Source organism: Nycticebus coucang, chromosome 9, assembly GCF_027406575.1.
Source record: "Nycticebus coucang isolate mNycCou1 chromosome 9, mNycCou1.pri, whole genome shotgun sequence".
NCBI classification, from domain to species: Eukaryota; Metazoa; Chordata; class Mammalia; order Primates; family Lorisidae; genus Nycticebus; species Nycticebus coucang.
The window spans coordinates 14,200,974-14,219,189 of NC_069788.1; the positions used below are offsets into that span (position 1 = coordinate 14,200,974).

Genomic DNA, 18,216 nt, shown 5'->3' on the forward strand with positions numbered 1-18,216 from the left:
TCCTTCCTCAATAATGGTTTAATGTTAATATGCTATTTCTACGTAGACACCAGGAAGCAACTCTGAACTATTACAAGACTTCTGAGATCTGTGCTAGAGTTGGTCGCTGAGCTTGAAACAGACTTTCTGAGTCCTGACATGACTATCTTCATCTCTGACTCGGTTCATTTTGTCACAAGGCATTTCTGTATCCAAAGCCAGGGCTGCTGCAACGCCCCACTCCAGGGGGTGCCATCCACACTGAGGCGTGTGTGAACATCTCAGATCCACACACCACCTCGAAGCCCTTCACTCTTCTCGGGCTGTTATCATCCTGGGTCTCTTCCTCCAACCTACTTAATATACAAAGTGAAAGCGGTGTAACTGTACCTTTTCTCCTTTAACGCCTTCTTTTCCTGGGATACCATGTTCTCCTGGCAATCCCTAGAAAATTGAGAATGAATGGGAAAGAACAATTATAACATCTCTTATTACGATAATGTTTCTATCCATATCTTGGTCAAAAGAACAGAATTTTAACATATAACCTACCAGAGGACGATTGATTTTGGCCTTTGAGACAGCGAAAAAATGGGAAAGAAACTAAGGGCGAATCACACTAAATGTCTCCCACACATCATTGAGAAAGGACGGTGGCTGGTAGCATCAGATCATGATTTAGTGTAACTAAGGAATAGGATAACTAAGAAAATATGTTTTGACTACATATGTTTTGAAAACAGTAGCTCTTTCCTTTTTTATTTTGTTATTTTTTCTCAGTGTTTGAGCTTCTTGTGGCTCCACTGTGCCACCAGGATTTTTCCCCCTTTTCATAAGGCCTCTACATGAGGCTTTCCTCTAATGGTCCAGGAATTGACTTAGGGGAGTGTTGAAAAGTTTTGCTCTATAAACTGGATGTTCAAAGCACCAAACAGAACCTGCATGCTGACCGTGGAGCCTGGAGATTCAGACCATGAACGTGGAGAATAAAGCAAGAGGCCAGGGGCTGCTCCTAGGACAGATTCTAGAACAGCGACCCACAGGAACTGTATTAAAGGGTCGCGGCAGTAGGAGGGTTGAGAACCACTGTTCTAAAAGCTGCCTGAAGCTGCCTTCTCTAAGACGTTATGGCCAAAGATTTCTCTCCCTTTGCTCAAGTGTGAACTTACGGAGACCTCTCACCTCCCAAGTTGTCTAGGGAGGTTGTCCAGAGGACAGAAAGCTGACTTGGATAATGAATAGAAAAGAACATTTAAAGGGCATGAGAGGGTTAGGGACAGAAAGAGAATGTATTGTGAGCCCACTAATAATAAGGGTATAATGCAGACTCTGGGTTGTTTTTGGAGGACTGTTGCTAGAAAACAACAGAAGCTTTGGAGGTGTCTCCCTGAGATGGATATTGGAACCAAAAGCCACGCATCCAGGAACTGCCTGCTTTCTCTCTTGGTTTTCCTTGCTGGACGTCTCCAGCCCCCTCCACTTGCTAGTACACCCCTGACAAGCAATAACTAAGTGACATAATTATCACTCAAAGTGATAATTTAGTTAACTACAGTTCCAAAGACAAGTTAGGCTCATGACACTTAAAAGGACCGTACATGAATTTATGAAGGGAACAGTCTACCCCCCACCCCCCACCTGTGGTGTGACTGGCTTTAGTGTTAGACATGACCCGTGTCTTTATGTGGCATAACTCAGTCTTGATAGTTGTTGACATTCTTTAAAACATGTCTTGGTTTTAATTTCATTTAAAAATATCAAAGGTATTATACAGGCTCGGGGCCCATAGCACAGTGGTTATGACGCCAGCCGCATACACCGAGGCTGGTAGGTTTGAACCCAGCCTGGGCCAGCTAAACAACAATGACAACTGCAACAGAAAAATAGCTGGGCATTGTGGCAGGTGCCTGTAGTCCCAGCTATTTGGGAGGCTGACACAAGAGAATCACTTAAGTCCAAGAATTGGAGGTTGCTGTGAGATGTGACACCACAGTACTCTACAGCAAGTGACATGTGACATAGTGAGACTCTGCCTCAAAAAAAAAAAAAAAAGATATTATACATACAACATCTCCTGGTAGTCCTCTGGGGCCCATGGCGCCTGTGGGTCCTTGCTGACCCTAAAATAAAAGGTGAAATGCACTTTTAAAAACCTTTGATAAAGAAATAAATTATACCTGAATATTTATAAAATATGGTGTGACCTTTATCTTTAGAAAGATGAACTTTCCACCATCCATATTGCTCTGTATGACACTTGAATGTGCTTTGGGCTTATCAAGATTGTTCCCAGATGTTTTTATTTAACGGCTCTGTTCTCCACAGCAGGTGATAACTGGATGCCTTGCCTTACCCACGGCCAGCAGCACATCACATTAATCTCTCCTGCACTTCGCCAGAGCTACTCTTTCTCAGTGTACTCCTGTAGAATCCCACGTGGGAAACTCAAACATCTCAGGGTTGAATAATTGGGGTTAGAAACTGAATTTTGAATCCTGTTCCTTTTAAGGATATAGCTCAGGATCATAAATTTAGCTCACACTGTTCACTCTTAAAGCTTTTAGGAATGCTATTGTGACTATACTCTGAAAAAGAATTTAAAAATCTCTTGTGAACCAAAAGGCCCAGTTACTGTGTGTGTAATAAATATGGCCAATGGGGGAAATCACCATGGAAACAGGATAAAGTCCTTGAGAATGTTTGTGAAGAAAGTGGCTTGTTTTGCACAGAATGACAATAATTCCCAAATTATTTCCTAATTGATCTTAGTTTTTTCTTATATACCTTTAGTCCTGGGCTTCCTGTAAAGCCAGGGGGACCAGGATCTCCAGGTTCACCCTAAATATATGGATGAAAAATTAAATGTTACTTTAATTTTCATAATTATAGTAAGGTTAGAGATGCAATTGAAGACTGCCAGATTACCTTTATTCCTTGAGATCCTATCATTCCAGGTTCTCCCTGTAAATAAAAGAATTGCTATGTGGGTAATACGTAAATTCAGATAGAGATGGAAATCTCTGATACTTTAACTGAACTTATGTAAATTAATGTAGAATAGAGGGGAAAATTATGGAAGAGGTAATGAAATCAAGGAGAATATTCTAAAACATAACAAAATGTGTATTGCCAATACATAAATAATAATTTATTCTTTCTTCTTTGTAATAGCTTTTCCCTCTCAATGTCATTTTTGACATTGTGATAGTATCCATCACTGCATTCTCTATAGCTGACATCATAATTTGCCACTATTACATGTCCTAGAGAATTAAAATTTTAGAGGAGAAATAGGGGAGAGTAGAATTTAAGGTAATATGCTAACTAGGCAAGAGCAAGACCCTGTCTTTACAAAAAATAGAAAAATTAGCCAGGTGTGGTGGTGCATGCCCGCAGGCCCAGCTACTTGGGAGGCTGAGGCAGGAGAATTGTCTAAGCTAGAAGTTGGAGGCTGCAGTGAGCTGTGATAATGACACTGTTCTCTAGCCTGGGTGACAAAGTGAGACCCATCTCAAAAAAAAAAAAAAAAACAATAAAGAATTTAAAGTAATATACATTGGTAATTCTGTTATCAGGTACATGTACTTAATGAAAAAAACCTCAGAAAACATAGGGTTATACAATATGGGACAATGTTGGCTATAATAAATATGCTTTCTTTTCTATGATTTATTAATCTGATAATTCCAATTTGTGTCATTAACAGAATTTTGGGGTAAAAAGTATACCTTCTATTTTAATTTTGTATTTTAGATATCCTAAGTGGATGTCCTTTCTAACATGTATATTGAACCCTACTAGTAATTGGTTACAGAAAATACATAAGATCTGAACCACATGTTAAAGTAGCCTCTCCTGGTAACACTTCACAAGGTTTAAAATTTCTCATTTATCAAAATAAAAGAATAAAAGATCACAGAGGAAAAATTAAAATGCCCACAGAGCTTATTAAATCAAATGCATCAGACACCAAAGTAAACATATCAGAATTGAGCAAGAAGGAATCAATGAAGCAGAAAACCCAAGATACTGATGGAATATCTACTTACTTTGTCCCCCTTTTCACCTTTTGTAAAAGGTTCCCCCTGGAAAATGGGTAGAAAACAAAATCAATCATAAACACTTTTAGAAGTAAGCTCTCCAAATCTGGGTGTGGATAAATCCTACAGGCCAAACTCAGAGCTCCATAGCAAACAGGCCTCTACCATGATCCAGAATATCACGCAGTCTGCCTCGGCTACTTAACGGAGGCATATGACAATTATTTTTAAATCTCCTTTATATTCCCAAATGAACAGTGAGTTAATCATTCTAATACTATTTAGAGAATCCCTTTGGAATCCTTCCCAAGTCCAAAGCTTTCTCTTGCCTCTTTCACACAGGGGTTCTCAACCCTCCTAATGCCTCCTAATGCCACGACCCTTTAATACAGTTCCTCATGTTGTGGTGACCCCCAACCATAACATTATTTTTGTTGCTACTTCATAACCATAATTTTGCTACTGTTATGAATCGTAATGTAAATATCTGATATGCAGGATGTATTTTCATGGTTATAAAGGGGTTGCGACCCACAGGTTGAGAACCGCCAAATGGAAGATGGTCAAACACAGCTGTGATGGGAGTCAGACTGGGTGTGACGGCAACAGGTGTTAAATGGAAAAACAATTATTTGGATTCTTCCAGTTGGTTATCTGTATGCTCAAATGTAGAAAATCATTATTTTTGAGATACTTTTTAAATTGTAATGAGAATGATCTGAAGGAGTTAATGACTAGGTGGGTACTTGTACTGTACAAGTGTGTGGAATTGACAGAGGTTCTGTTGGGTTAGGTAGGAAGATCCTGGGGGAGATGAGAGCTTTGAGCAGCTACCTCTTATGAACCAACACTTTCGTAATTGTCACTGTGTTACTATTACCATAAGCCAGGCTCACTACAGACAGACAGACAGAGACAGACAGACATGCCCGCCTACATGCACACACAGACCTCATCGTACAAGCTTCTGATCTTGACGTCACATACACATGAGCTCATTTCAACACTGCGGAAGCTATTATTGTTCCATTTTAAGGACGAGGAAAATAACTCAAGAAGGCTCAGTAACTCTTGAGTAGTCATAGCCCCTTTCTTTTTCCTAAGGTAGCATTCATCCCAGTCTGTTTCCTGGTGTATCGTGGCTATCTCAACTCTTGAGTGTGGGGGTATAATTCATCTCGACTATAATAGCATCTCTGGTGTCTCACATGGACCTTCTCATTGCTGGTACCTCATCGATGTTTATTAGAGAATTTAAAATCAGGTAGACAGTAACAATAGCTAACACTGAATTCTCACAATGTATCAGTGTGGTTCTGATCACTTTACAGAGATACATGGATGTGGCTGAGCCTCATGTGTTGTGAGTAAACTCACTCCCAGATGAGGAGACTGAAGCACAGAGAAGTTTCCTTAAGGTTTAGCCTGACCCCAGTTCCAGGGTTTGCTTAGTTGGTCTGATTTGACTTACACTTTGATTTATTTATTATTTGAACTGAGTGGATTGCAAATAAGATGGAAACCATACATTAATTTTTTTTCTTTTGTATATGTAAGTCTTGAGAAGGTGTGGGAACAATTATGATCGATACTGCCACTCTTACAAGTCCTCTGAGGGACCACTATTCTCTTGAATAAATCACTCAGGAGAGAGATAAATAAGTGCAAGAGCCTGGGCTGTTCCCCTCATGTCTGTGTTTCTCAGCTGCACTGCAATTCTGTGCACAGCTAGAATGGAAATGTGAACACAAGTGCCAAGCCGGGCTTACAGGCTGAGACTGCGGAAAGCCCCTGAATAGATCTGCAGTCCCACTTCCTCTGCAGTGGTGACCGACTCGATGGTGCATACCAGAGGGCATAGCTATATGATGGCAATCAGCCTGGCCACTAGGACAGTGTGGAGAAGAACACCCACCCTCAGGGGGTGAGGGTGGACCTCCCAAGGCATGTGGCACCAGCATGAGAGAACCTTTACAGAAATTTCAGGAGGTTGAACCTGCAGGTTCAACCTACCCAGGATCAAAAATGTATGACAAAAAGTGACAATTCAATGATTAAAAAAATACAAATTAAACAAAATAACGGTATATCAACTATTTACATAGTTGTTACCCTTGATAGGGTCCTGCGCCTTGTAATGGGTATTATAAGTAATCTAGAGAGGATTTAAAGTGCACAGAAGGTTATGTGTAGATTATATGCAAATATTATACCATTTTATATAAGGGACTTGAGCATCTGTGAGTTTTATTATCTGTAAGGGTCCTGGAACCAATTCCCCATGAATATGGAAGGACGATTGTATACCCCATGGGTATGCAACATGACCCAACCCTCTACTGTTGGTTAAATTTCTGTACATTAGATCAGGACTTTATTTATATTTTTGCTTTTCAGTCTTAGTTCTTAAAAAAAAGTCTATCTCTTCAGATAAAGATGATGCTCGCTGGACAGGAGCAACCAGCCACATTGCTTATATCTCCGTGCCTTTCTGTTTATGTCTCAATGCTCATGTCACTGCTAATCCAGAGCCACTGCAAAGCTTGAAAGCCACACAGACTAAAGTAACTGGTTATAAAAAAACCAAACCAAACCAAACCAAATAAAACCAACCAGGAGTCAGTTTCTAGGGACTTGATAGTGAGCCCCAACTCCAGTGGGTGCTATTTGCATCAAGTCAGATTTCTATAAGATGACAGAGTTTACTTTGATGATCTATTAACGATATCTTAGCTCCAATATGTTTATATCTAGTCATATTCTAAATGTCCAAAAGTGAGGGACACATTGCCATGTAAAGTTATCATTCAGGACTGGTGGCTCAGAATTCAGCTTGGGATGAAGGCTACTCCTCTCTTTGGGCCTTCTGGTTATAATGTGAAGTCAAGTCCAGATCCTGGTCTGGAATAGAAAAGTTGAGAACACAAAGAGCCGATCTGCTCTGCATAATAATGTACGTGTCTTCAAAACGTGGGGATGGAGAAGGCAGACAGGTAAAGATGTGCAGAGAAGGTGGGATAATGGAGGGATTAAAGGAAGCTGGCAAGGAAAGAGGAGAAAAAGAAGCTTGTTTCTTCCAGAATCCAAAGACCAGGTTATAGGCAAACCCCATGGGGTAGAGGGGCTGCCTCTCAATGCTGGTGAGAGGAAGCCAGAGGGAATCTCCTAGGGAGCAAGGTCTATCACCCCAGGAACTACCCTCGACACTTAAAGTGTGGGCCATGAACCAACAGCAGCAGCAGCACGTGGGCGCCTGGGAGAAATGCAGACTCTTAGGCCCCATCCCAAAGCCACTGAGTTAGAATCAGCAGGTCCCAGTGCATGGAAATGAAGAGAAGATGTGTCAGTGTTCAGTCTCAGACCTGGAGATTCTCGGACGTGGAGAACCAGTTTAGAGTTGGTCAGAGGAACCTTGAGGTGGCAGCACCAGGAGTGAGTTGGTAGGTGGAAGGGGCGGAATCCATCAGGCTGTATTTGGGAGTCATGTGGAATTTCCCAGACTGGAAATCAGCTGGGAACCACATTAAAGACTGTTAACTCCTACAGTTGCGTAGGGAGGGTTGGATTGCCTATCAAGAGCAAGAATGATTCCCCAAGAAAGGAATACAGGGGTGCAGCACTGATTCTAAAGCTGCCTGAATAACTGCCGTTGCTCAAGTGGCCTAATTTGTAAAGCTAAAGCACAGGGAAAGCCGGGCTTTGTGACATGACTTTTAATATCGTTCCTGTTTGTTTTGAAGGCATGTTAAGGACCTCCTCATCCTTCATCCCTAGTAAACAAATACCCCTTATTCTTTCTGTCAGGGAAGGGGGAAACGTGATTTTAAAAGATTTATTTATTTATTTGAGACAGAGCCTCACTATGTTGCCCTTGGTAGAGTGCTGTCGCGTCAAAGCTCACAGCAACCTCCAACTTTTGGGCTTAAGTGATTCTCTTGCCTCAGCCTCCCAAGTAGCTGGGACTACAGGCGCCCACCACAATGCGCAGCTATTTTTTGTTGCAGTTGTCATCGTTGTTTAGCAGGCTTGGGCAGGGTTTGAACCCCCCAACTTTGGTTGTGGCTGGCGCCGCCACCACTGTGCCGAGCCAAGATTTATTTTTTTAAATAAAGATAAAATATTCGTTAAGCCTGATTCTTGAAGGCTGCTGATTTTGATTTCACTAACAGTAGTAAAAAAGTTTTTTTTTTTTTTTTTTGCATCTAGGATTTCTGTAATCTTTTTAGGTAGTCCTGTGGAATATAAGTGATACTACAAGATTTTTTCCCTACCAACAGAACTAAGTTTCAAAAGAAATGGCCACAGAAATATTGAATGGTGGTTTGAGAAGACAGTTTGATATTTCAAAAACCAAGAAAGAAAAGTAATTCCAGAGAGTATACTGAGAGCAATTGTCTGGGCAGATAGATAAATGTTTCCAATATTTTGGATAAATTAGTATTGGTCTTTTGATATGTTGATTTTACTATTCATTTATAGGATTAAGTTATAACAGAGCAGCACAGTGATTTTAAACCTTGCGTTCTAGAATCAGCCCATTCTTCCGTGTAATTCACGGCTCCAGCATTTATTAGCTGTGTGACCTTGGACCAGTTACTTATCCCACATATGTCTCACTTTCCTCATATGAAAAATAGGGGTGATAATAGCCTACATCCTGGGAATTTTTTGTGGATTAAATGAATAATAAAGAACTTAGTGCCTGGTACAGCTTATACTTGCTTGAAGATTGGATTTATAGTTTTTCCGTCATGACACGGTCAACCAAAGTACATGGATTTGGGTGGACTTAAAAAAATATTTTAATCCAATTCTTTGGATAGTCTTCCTCTACTCCATGGAGCTAAAATACTTACGGGTTCTCCTTTTTGTCCTTTAGGACCAACAGACCCTGGAAATCCTGGGAGTCCAGTTTCACCCTTTCAAGGAAAAGCAGGAGAGGAAGTTAGAGGGGTCCCGCTGTGACTGCCCACTGAGCTCTTGCTCTGCTCTCCTCCTGCACGTGGGATTTATGGATTAGCATCGAGACACACCTCTGAGTTCTGAATCTAGTTAGGCTTTATACATAATCACGTTTTTCAACACTTCACAATACTTTTATGTCTTTGAGAAATCCAATATGTCATTGTGATGTTTAAAATTCATGTGAAACAGTGAATTATTTGTCAAGGAAAGAACATTGAGAGAAAAAAAAGATTATAATTTTGTTCTGGTATCCCTAAACATATAAATTTGGGGAGGGGATCCCAAAGACAGCAGATTATTTAACTGACACAATAATCTATTTCATTTCAGACATGTCTTTGCTTCTGGGGGTGGGGAGAGTCAGTAGTCATCGGAGGAAGAACAAGTCTGCCAGTGACTTCCAGCACTTAAATTGCTGCTCAGATGTTTGGCTGTAGACAAAGAAATCATTCTTGTAGATGTGGTGACAGCAGCAGCTTAGAAATATCTAAGATGTTCTCGTCAAAAGTCTTGAAGAGGGATTTGTATGTGACATATAAAGAGTATATTTTCAGAAAATACTGTTTGAGAGATAATACTTGTGGAAAGGACTCAGATCACTAATCAGACTTCAGAGGAGGCCCAGCATCAAGCTTTCTTTTAGTGTTTACCAAGATTCTTGAATAACCACATGATTCTTAAACTAAAAGTAGCCCCCCAAAGATATACAATGTGGAGTTTTTTCTCCAACCTCAAGAGTATTTTTTCAAAATGTTTGCCATTATATTTCTGGACATAAATCTTTTCTTGCCCATCTGTCAATTTTTTTAACTTTGAGAAAATAAATGTAGAAAACATAGACTACATAAATAACATAAAACATAAATCTTCATGTACCAGGCACCCAAAATGAAAGAAATAAAAATATTTACAGTCAAAGAAGAAATCCCCTCTACGGTCCTGGATTCCCATCCCAGCGGAAGCCATTTTCATGAATTTAGTTTTTATCTTTTCAGTCCTTATTTTTGTACTTTTACTGCATATGTGGAATCATAAACAAGGTATTATTTTGAAAATTTTAACGCTTATTCTATAAAGAGTTTTATTTTGAATATCCATCCTTAGGGCTGTGTGAGATGTAGTTCATTCGTTATAACTGCTGGGTAACATTTTAAGGTGCTGCTGTGCCAGGGTCCATCCCAGTCCCACAGATGGGCACTTGGGTTGCATCTGGCTTTTCTCCATTATAAATGGGGCTGCAATGAACATCTCTAACCCTGTCTTCTTGTGTAGATGTGCCTATTATTTATTTTGAAGCCTCAAATAGCAGTCTACCCGCAAGTGCTTCAAGTACAAACTTACTACAGTCCTCAAATCTTTGGCTTATTTCTACATTTCTATACTAATCCCAATCTAGAGATTTTGTATAATGGATAGACAAGATCAGGTTTTTATTGTTCGGTCTTCTAGATTTGTGGAATAGGTTTGGTAAAATTAAGTCTTGATCTTATTAAAATTTTAACATTTCATGAACTATCATAGAATATATATGTGGTCTTCATCCCAGTTTCCTGGTACACAATTTCTAAAATCCGTGGAGTCTCCGAAGTGATGTGTCCTTCTGTATGCTAATGGGTTTATTGGGGCTGTGAGCCCTCCAATGGCTTCAGGATGGGTTGGTCAAAAGAGAAGACCCAGGCTGGATTAGACTTTTCAGCCCCAGCCCCTGACCTCAAGAGAGGAGAGAAGGGTGGGAGGGTAAGTTGGTCACCAATGACAAACGATTTATCAATCATGCTTGCATGACAAAGCTTCCGTAAAACCCCAAAAGGACTGGGTTTTGGAAAGGTCCCAGACAGTCGAGCACACGGAGGTTCCAGGAGGGTGGTCCACCCAGAGAGGGAATGGAAGCTCCACCCTCCTTCCTCTGCACCTTGCCCTGTGCGTGTTTTCATTTGTATGTTTTGTAATATCCACTGTAATAAACTGGTATGTCTGTTTCCCTGAGTTCTGTGAGCTGCTGTAACAAATTAGTCAAAGTCGAGGGGTGGAGGGTGTGTGGAAGTACAAATAAAACAACTTGAAGCTTGTGCTAGGCATTTGAAGTGCAGGGCAGGCACGTGGGCCTGAGCCATCAACCCATGGGACTTGATGCTACCTCCAGGTAGATAGAGAGGACGCCTAGCGGGTGTCTGCTGCTGAGTTGATTGCCCAGTGTGTGAGAATTCCCATGCATTTGGTCACAGAGGTATTGTGTGCTGTGAGGGTAGATAGCAGGAAAACTGTTCCCTGCTCACCTCAGTGCTAACTTTGTATAGGATCAGGCTTTCAGCCAGTACAATTAGGGCACTATGGGAGAGCCAGGGAACCAAATGGGTAAGAGGCCCACTTGCAGACTTGTTTGTATGCATATTCTAGAGCGGGGTTTCACAACGTTCAGTCATCTGTATGCTAATTGCATAATTTTTGTTATGTCCACATAACACAAAAATTTTTCTTTCTCTAACCTTAGTCACATTCTAATTTTATTTATATTTTTTTAGAAACAAAGTTTCATTTTGTCATTTTTGGTAGAGTGCTGTGGCGTCACAGCTCACAGCAACCTCCAGCTCTTGGGCTTAGGCGATTCTTTTGTCTCAGCCTCCCGAGTAGCTAGGACTACAGGCTTTGACCACAATGCCCGGCTATATGTTGTTGCAGTTTGGCTGGGGCTGGGTTCAAACCCGCCACCGTTGGCATATGGGGCCGGTGTCCTACTCACTGAGCCATAGGCGCCGCCCCACATTCTAAGTTTAAACATTTAGCCAGGCACAGTGACAGGCACCTGTAATCCCAGCTACTTAGTAGACTGAAACAAGAGGATTACTTGAGCCCAGGAATTTGAGACCAGCCTGGGCAGCACAGAGAGACCTCCCCACACAAGAAAGTTAAATATTTAATATAATATTTGAAATATATCCATGAAATTTAAAATTTAGTGTGTGGAATATTTGGGTTTTCCCCCCTAATACAGAGTAAAATACATAAACACTGTTTTTTCTCCTCTAGCGTCTAAACATCTTGGATATCATCAGTCTTCCACTTGCCGTCCTGTAGAAGCCATTTTCCCCCTACAGAGAGTAAATTATATTCAAAGTAAGGAGAGGGAAAAGTTGGTGAATACATTTTAAGGTCCAATTTTTGTTAGTTTGGCAGAGGAAATAATCAAATTGGCCCGAATAAGCACTAGGGTAGACAGAGTGACCTTACTGTTACCCATCCAGTGGGTGCTAAAGTCCGCACTGCATAAATGTTAAGGAAAAATACTCCTGGCAGTTAGACACAGCTAAGAAATTAAAAATAGAATGCAGGGAAGGGATCTAGGAATGGCTTATAAAAATCTTTCTAATATCAGGAGCAGAGAGAAGGAGAATGTACACAGAGGAAAAAAAACTAATTATATTCATAGCTGCTACATATTTGAATATAGACTTATTTGTAAACAGGTCTCCATTACAACATAGAAGGGGGACCCAGGAAGGCTGTAGTCATCTCTCGGTGTGGTCTTGGGTGACACTGAGCTGGGAGGAAATCTTAGGGACCTCTTCCTTCATATAAAATGCTGCAAACAAAAGCATTTTATACCTGATTCTTGGACACGTACGGTGTTGGTTTTTTAATATTTAAAATGGATGTTCAGTGATTATTACTGTGGATATGAGTTGAAAGACAAGTGATTAATTTACTGAGCATCAGGAAAACTGTCCTTACGTTTGACACTTTCAGTGCTATTTGAAAGGCCTGGTGTATTGTGATTCCATCTTTTCCCCTGAAGGTCTGCCCTAGAAAACATCTGCTATTTTCTCAAAAGTCCTTAGGTATTCTGCTGTCTAAATGAACCAACACATCTTCTCAAGCAACTTGAAAATACATTATCCCTTTACCACACCACCTTGGTCCCAGGCAAGCTACAGAGAAGGGATCATCCCCATTTCAATATCGGTAGACTGGACAGTGGGTGGCTCCATTGCTATAGACTGTGTACAGCAAGTCATGTTCCTCGGTCGTGGCCCCTGCGCCTCAGTGCTCCCGACACAGGACGAAGCTGGGGAACCAGGAGTGATTTGCACGCATGTTCCAGTGCTGTCCGCACTCGTCCTAGAGCGTCATCGTGATGTTGGGTTCCAAATGGCAGGCTGATTCTGTAATCCCATGTTGCCACTCAGTGCATTGACAAGTAGCGGATTATACAGCAATTACTAATCATTTATGTGTTTAATTATACTTTTGTTTTTTTATGAGCTTTTTTCTATTTTTAAAATTTTAATATTTTTTTATTAAATCATAGTTGTGTACATTGATATATTCATGGGGCATCATTCACTAGCTTCACAGACCGTTTACCAAGTTTCACATATACCCTTGTAAGATTCACCGCTGGTGTAATCCCACCAATCCCCTTCCCTCTACCCACCTCCCTCCTCCATCCCCTCCCTTTCCCCCTTCCTCCATTCTTAGGTTATAACTGGGTTATAGCTTTCATGTGAAAACCCTACATTAGTTTCATAGTAGGGCTGAGTACATTGGGTACTTTTTCTTCCATTCTTGAGATACTTTACTAAGAAGAATATGTTCCAGCTCCATCCATGTAAACATGAAAGAGGTAAAGTCTCCATCTTTCTTTAAGGCTGCATAATATTCCATGGTGTACATATACCACTATTTATTAATCCATTTGTGGATCAATGGGCACTTGGGCTTCTTCCATGACTTAGCAATTATGAATTGGGCTGCAATAAACATTCTGGTACAAATATCTTTGTTATGATGTGATTTTTGGTCTTCTGGGTATATGCCCAGTAGAGGAATTATAGGATTGAATGGCAGATCTATTTTTAGATCTCTAAGTGTTCTCCATATCTCTTTCCAAAAGGAATGTATTAATTTGCATTCCCACCAGCAGTGCAAAAGTGTTCCCTTTTCTCCACATCCAACATCTCTGGTCTTGGGATTTTGTGATATAGGCTAGTCTCACTGGAGTTAGATGATATCTCAAAGTAGTTTTGATTTGCACTTCTCTGATGATTAAAGATGATGCCGACATCTCTGGTATTGGGATTTTGTGATATAGGCTAGTCTCACTGGAGTTAGATGGTATCTCAAAGTAGTTTTGATTTGCATTTCTCTGATAATTAAAGATGATGAGCATTTTTCCATATGTCTGAAGGCCGCGCACCTGTCTTCTTCAGAGAAGTTTCTCTTCAAATCCCTTGCCCAGCCTGCGATGGGATCCCTTGTTCTATTCTTGCTAATGCATTTGAGTTCTCTGTGGATTCTGGTTATTAAACCTTTGTCGGAGACATAACCTGAAAATATCTTCTCCCATTCTGAGGGCTGTTTGCTTGCTTTACTTACTGTGTTCTTTTAAGTTTGATCAAGTCCCAGTAGTGTATTTTTGAAGCTGCTTCAATTCCCCAGGGGGTCCTCCTCATAAAATATTCGCCCAAACCGATTTCTTCAAGGGTTTTCCCCACACTCTCCTCTAGTATCTTTATAGTTTCATGTCTTAAGTTTAAATCTTTGATCCAGTGAGAGTCTATCTTAGTTAATGGTGAAAGGTGTGGGTCCAGTTTCAGTCTTCTGCAGGTTGCCAGCCAGTTTACCCAGCACCATTTGTTAAATAGGGAATCTTTTTCCCACTGAATGTTTTTAATTGGCTTGTCAAAGATTAAATAACCGTAAGTAGCTGGGTTCATCTCTTGGTTCTCTATTCTGTTCCAGACATCTACTTCTCTGATTTTGTGCAAATACCATGCTGTTTTGATCACTATTGATTTGTAGTATAGTCTGAGGTCTGGTAGCGTAATTCCTCCTGCTTTGTTTTTATTTCTGAGTAATGTCTTGGCTATTTGAGTTTTTTTCTGATTCCATATAAAACGAAGTATTGTTTTTTTCAAGATCTTTAAAGTATGACAGTGGGGCTTTAATAGGGATTGCATTGAAATTATAAATTGCTTTGGGTAGTATGAACATTTTATTTTATTTTTATTTTTTATTTTTATTTTTGGCTGGGGCTAGGTTTAGAACCCACCACCTCCGGCATATGGAACCGGCGCCCTACTCCTTGAGCCACAGGTGCCACCCAGTATGGACATTTTAACAATGTTGATTCTTCCCAGCCATGAGCATGGTATGTTTTTCCATTTGTTAATATTTTCAGCTATTTCTTTTCTTAGAGTTTCATAGTTCTCTTTATAGAGATCTTTCACGTGCTTTGTTAAATAAATTCCCAAATATTTCATCTTCTTTGGCACTACTGTGAATGGGATAGAGTCCTTAACTGTTTTTTCAACTTGACTATTGTTGGTATATATAAAGGCTACTGATTTATGAATGTTGATTTTGTAACCTGAGACACTGCTGTATTCCTTGATCACTTCTAAGAGTTTTGTAGTAGAGTCCCTAGTGTTTTCCAGATATACAATCGTATCATCTGTGAAGAGCATAAATATGATCTCTTCTGACCCTATACAGATACCCTTGATCGCCTTTTCTTCCCTAATTGCGGTGGCTAAAACTTCCATTACAATGTTAAAAAGCAATGGAGACAATGGGCAGCCTTGTCTGGTTCCTGATCTGAGTGGAAATGATTCCAATTTAACTCCATTCAATATGATATTGGCTGTGGGTTTGCTGTAGATGGCCTCTATCAGTTTAAGAAATGTCCCTTCTATACCGATTTTCTTAAGTGTTCTGATCATGAAGGTATGCTGGATATTATCAAAAGCTTTTTCTGCATCGATTGAGAGAATCATATGCTCTTTGTTTTTTAATTTGTTTATGTGCTGGATTATACTTATCAATTTACGTATATTGAACCAGCCTTGAGACCCTGGGATAAAACCGACTTGGTCGTGATGTATAATTTGTTTGATGTGTTGCTGGATTCTGTTTGTTAGGATCTTGTTGAATATTTTTGCATCTATATTCTTTAGTGATATCGGTCTATAATTTTCTTTTCTTGTTGGGTCTTTCCCTGGTTTGGGGATCAGGGTGATGTTTGCTTCATAGAACGTGTTAGGTAGTCTTCCTTCTTTTTGTACATTTTGGAACAGGTTGAGTAATATAGGTACTAATTCCTCTTTAAAAGTTTGGTAGAATTCTGACGTGAAACCATCTGGTCCCGGGGTTTTCTTTTTAGGGAGGTTTTGTATGGTTGATGCTATTTCCAAACTTGATATGGGCCTGTTCAACATTTCCACTTGATTCTGGCTAAGTCTTGGAAGGTGACGTGCTTCCAAGTATCGGTCCTTCAGATTTTCCTTCAGATTTTCATATTTCTGAGAATACAGTTTCTTGTAATATTCATTAAGGATTTTTTGGATTTCTGAGGAGTCTGTTGTTATTTCATCTTTGTTGTTTCTGATTGATGAGATTAGAGATTTTAATCTTTTTTTCCTGATTAGGTTGGCCAAAGGTTTATCTATTTTATTGACCTTTTCGAAAAACCAGCTTTTTGATTTATTGATCTGTTGTATTATTCTTTTGTTTTCAATTTCATTTAATTCTGCTCTAATTTTGGTTATTTATTTTCTTCTACTGGGTTTGGGGTTGGATGTTATTCCTTTTCCAGATGCTTGAGATGTCCCATTAAGTTGTTAACTTCCTCTCTTTCCATTCTCCTGAGGAAGGCTTGCAGTGCTATAAATTTCCCTCTCAGAACTGCCTTTGCGGTGTCTCAGAGGTTCTAATAGTTCGTGTCTTCATTTTGGTTTTGTTCCAAAAAGTTGGCGATTTCTTTCTTAATCTCATCTCTGACCCAGCTATCATTCAGCATAAGGTTCTTTAACTTCCATGTTTTTGTATGAGTATGCAGATTCCTGTTGTTACTCAGCTCAAGTTTTATTCCATGGTGGTCCAAGAAGATGCATGGAATAATTTCTATTCCTTTAAAGTTACTGAGGTTAGACTTGTGACCTAAGATGTGATCGATTTTGGAGTAAGTTCCATGGGCTGATGAGAAGTATGTGTATTCAGTTTTGTTGGGATGAAATGTTCTGTAGATGTCTGCTAAATCCAAATGTTGGATGGTTAAGTTTAAATCTAAGATTTCTTTGCTCAGCTTCTTTTTGGAAGATCGATCCAACACTGCCAAAGGAGTGTTGAAATCTCCAACTATTATGGAGCTGGAGGAAATCAAGTTGCTCATGTCTGTTAGAGTTTCTCTTATAAATTGAGGTGCATTCTGGTTAGGTGCATAGATATTAATAATTGAGATCTCATCATAGTGAGTATTACCCTTAACAAATATGAAGTGACCACTCTTGTCCTTTCTTACTTTTGTTGGTTTAAAGCCTATTGTATCTGCAAATAAAATTGCAACACCTGCTTTTTTCTGATTACCGTTTGCCTGAAATATGGATGACCATCCTTTCACCCTGAGTCTGTATTTGTCTTTTAAGATGTGACTCTTGTATGCAACAGATATCTGGCCTGAGTTTTTGTATCCAGTCAGCTAACCTATGTCTCTTTAGAGGACAGTTTAAGCCGTTCACATTAATGGAGAATATTGGTAAGTCTGGTGAAGTTTTGGGTATCGAGTTTTTCAAAAGTCCAGTGGCCATTTTTAATCCTTTTGCCAGTGTGGAAATTGGAGTTTGATCCGAAGTTTCTGAGTGAGTTTACTTTTGTGGTATAGGATTGGGTTGGTCATTATGAAGGATAGGTCTGGGAATATCCTGAAGAGCTGGTTTGGTTATGGCAAATTTATTCAACATATGAATGTCATTAAAGTTATTTAATTTCTCCATCATAAAGGAAACTCAGTTTAGCTGGATACAAGATCGGGGTTGAAAGTTATTTTGCTTTAGGAGATTAAACGTCGGTGACCACCCTCTTCTGGCTTGGAAAGTTTCAGCAGAGAGATCTGCAGTCATTCTAATATTCTTTGAAGGTAATGGTTTTCTTTCTCCTGGAAGCTTTGAGGATTTTCTCCTTCATATTAACTTTAGTGAAGTTAATTATGATATGCCTGGGGGATGTCTTATTGGGGTTCAGTCGTGCTGGGGTTCTGAAGCTGTCCGCTATCTGAATTTCAGAATCTCTAGGCATGTCTGGAAAATTCTCTTTCATAATTTCATGCAGAAGGGCCTCTGTGCCCAGCGAGGCCACTTCATCTGTTTCTGGAAGTCCTATGATTTGGATATTCGCCTTGTTTGAATTATCCCAGAGCTCTCTGAGAGAATGATCTGTTTTTGCTCTCTATTTCTCTTCC

General features: G+C 39.9%; 1 protein-coding gene across 3 annotated transcripts in view; it reads right to left on the reverse strand.

Moving 5' to 3' along the window:
• COL19A1 (collagen type XIX alpha 1 chain) overlaps positions 1-18,216 on the reverse strand; it is a 358,807-nt gene that overhangs the window by 67,774 nt on the left and 272,817 nt on the right. For all 3 annotated transcript variants that reach the window (XR_008382367.1, XM_053601516.1, XM_053601514.1), the window contains 6 exons: positions 8,876-8,938; positions 4,029-4,064; positions 2,905-2,940; positions 2,764-2,817; positions 2,046-2,099; positions 370-423 (listed from right to left, as the gene is read on the reverse strand). Coding sequence is in view for 2 of the 3 variants with exons in the window: in XM_053601516.1 (XP_053457491.1) it covers positions 370-423; positions 2,046-2,099; positions 2,764-2,817; positions 2,905-2,940; positions 4,029-4,064; positions 8,876-8,938 (297 nt within the window). In the remaining variant the exon portion in view is untranslated. The remainder of the gene's footprint in view (positions 1-369; positions 424-2,045; positions 2,100-2,763; positions 2,818-2,904; positions 2,941-4,028; positions 4,065-8,875; positions 8,939-18,216) is intronic.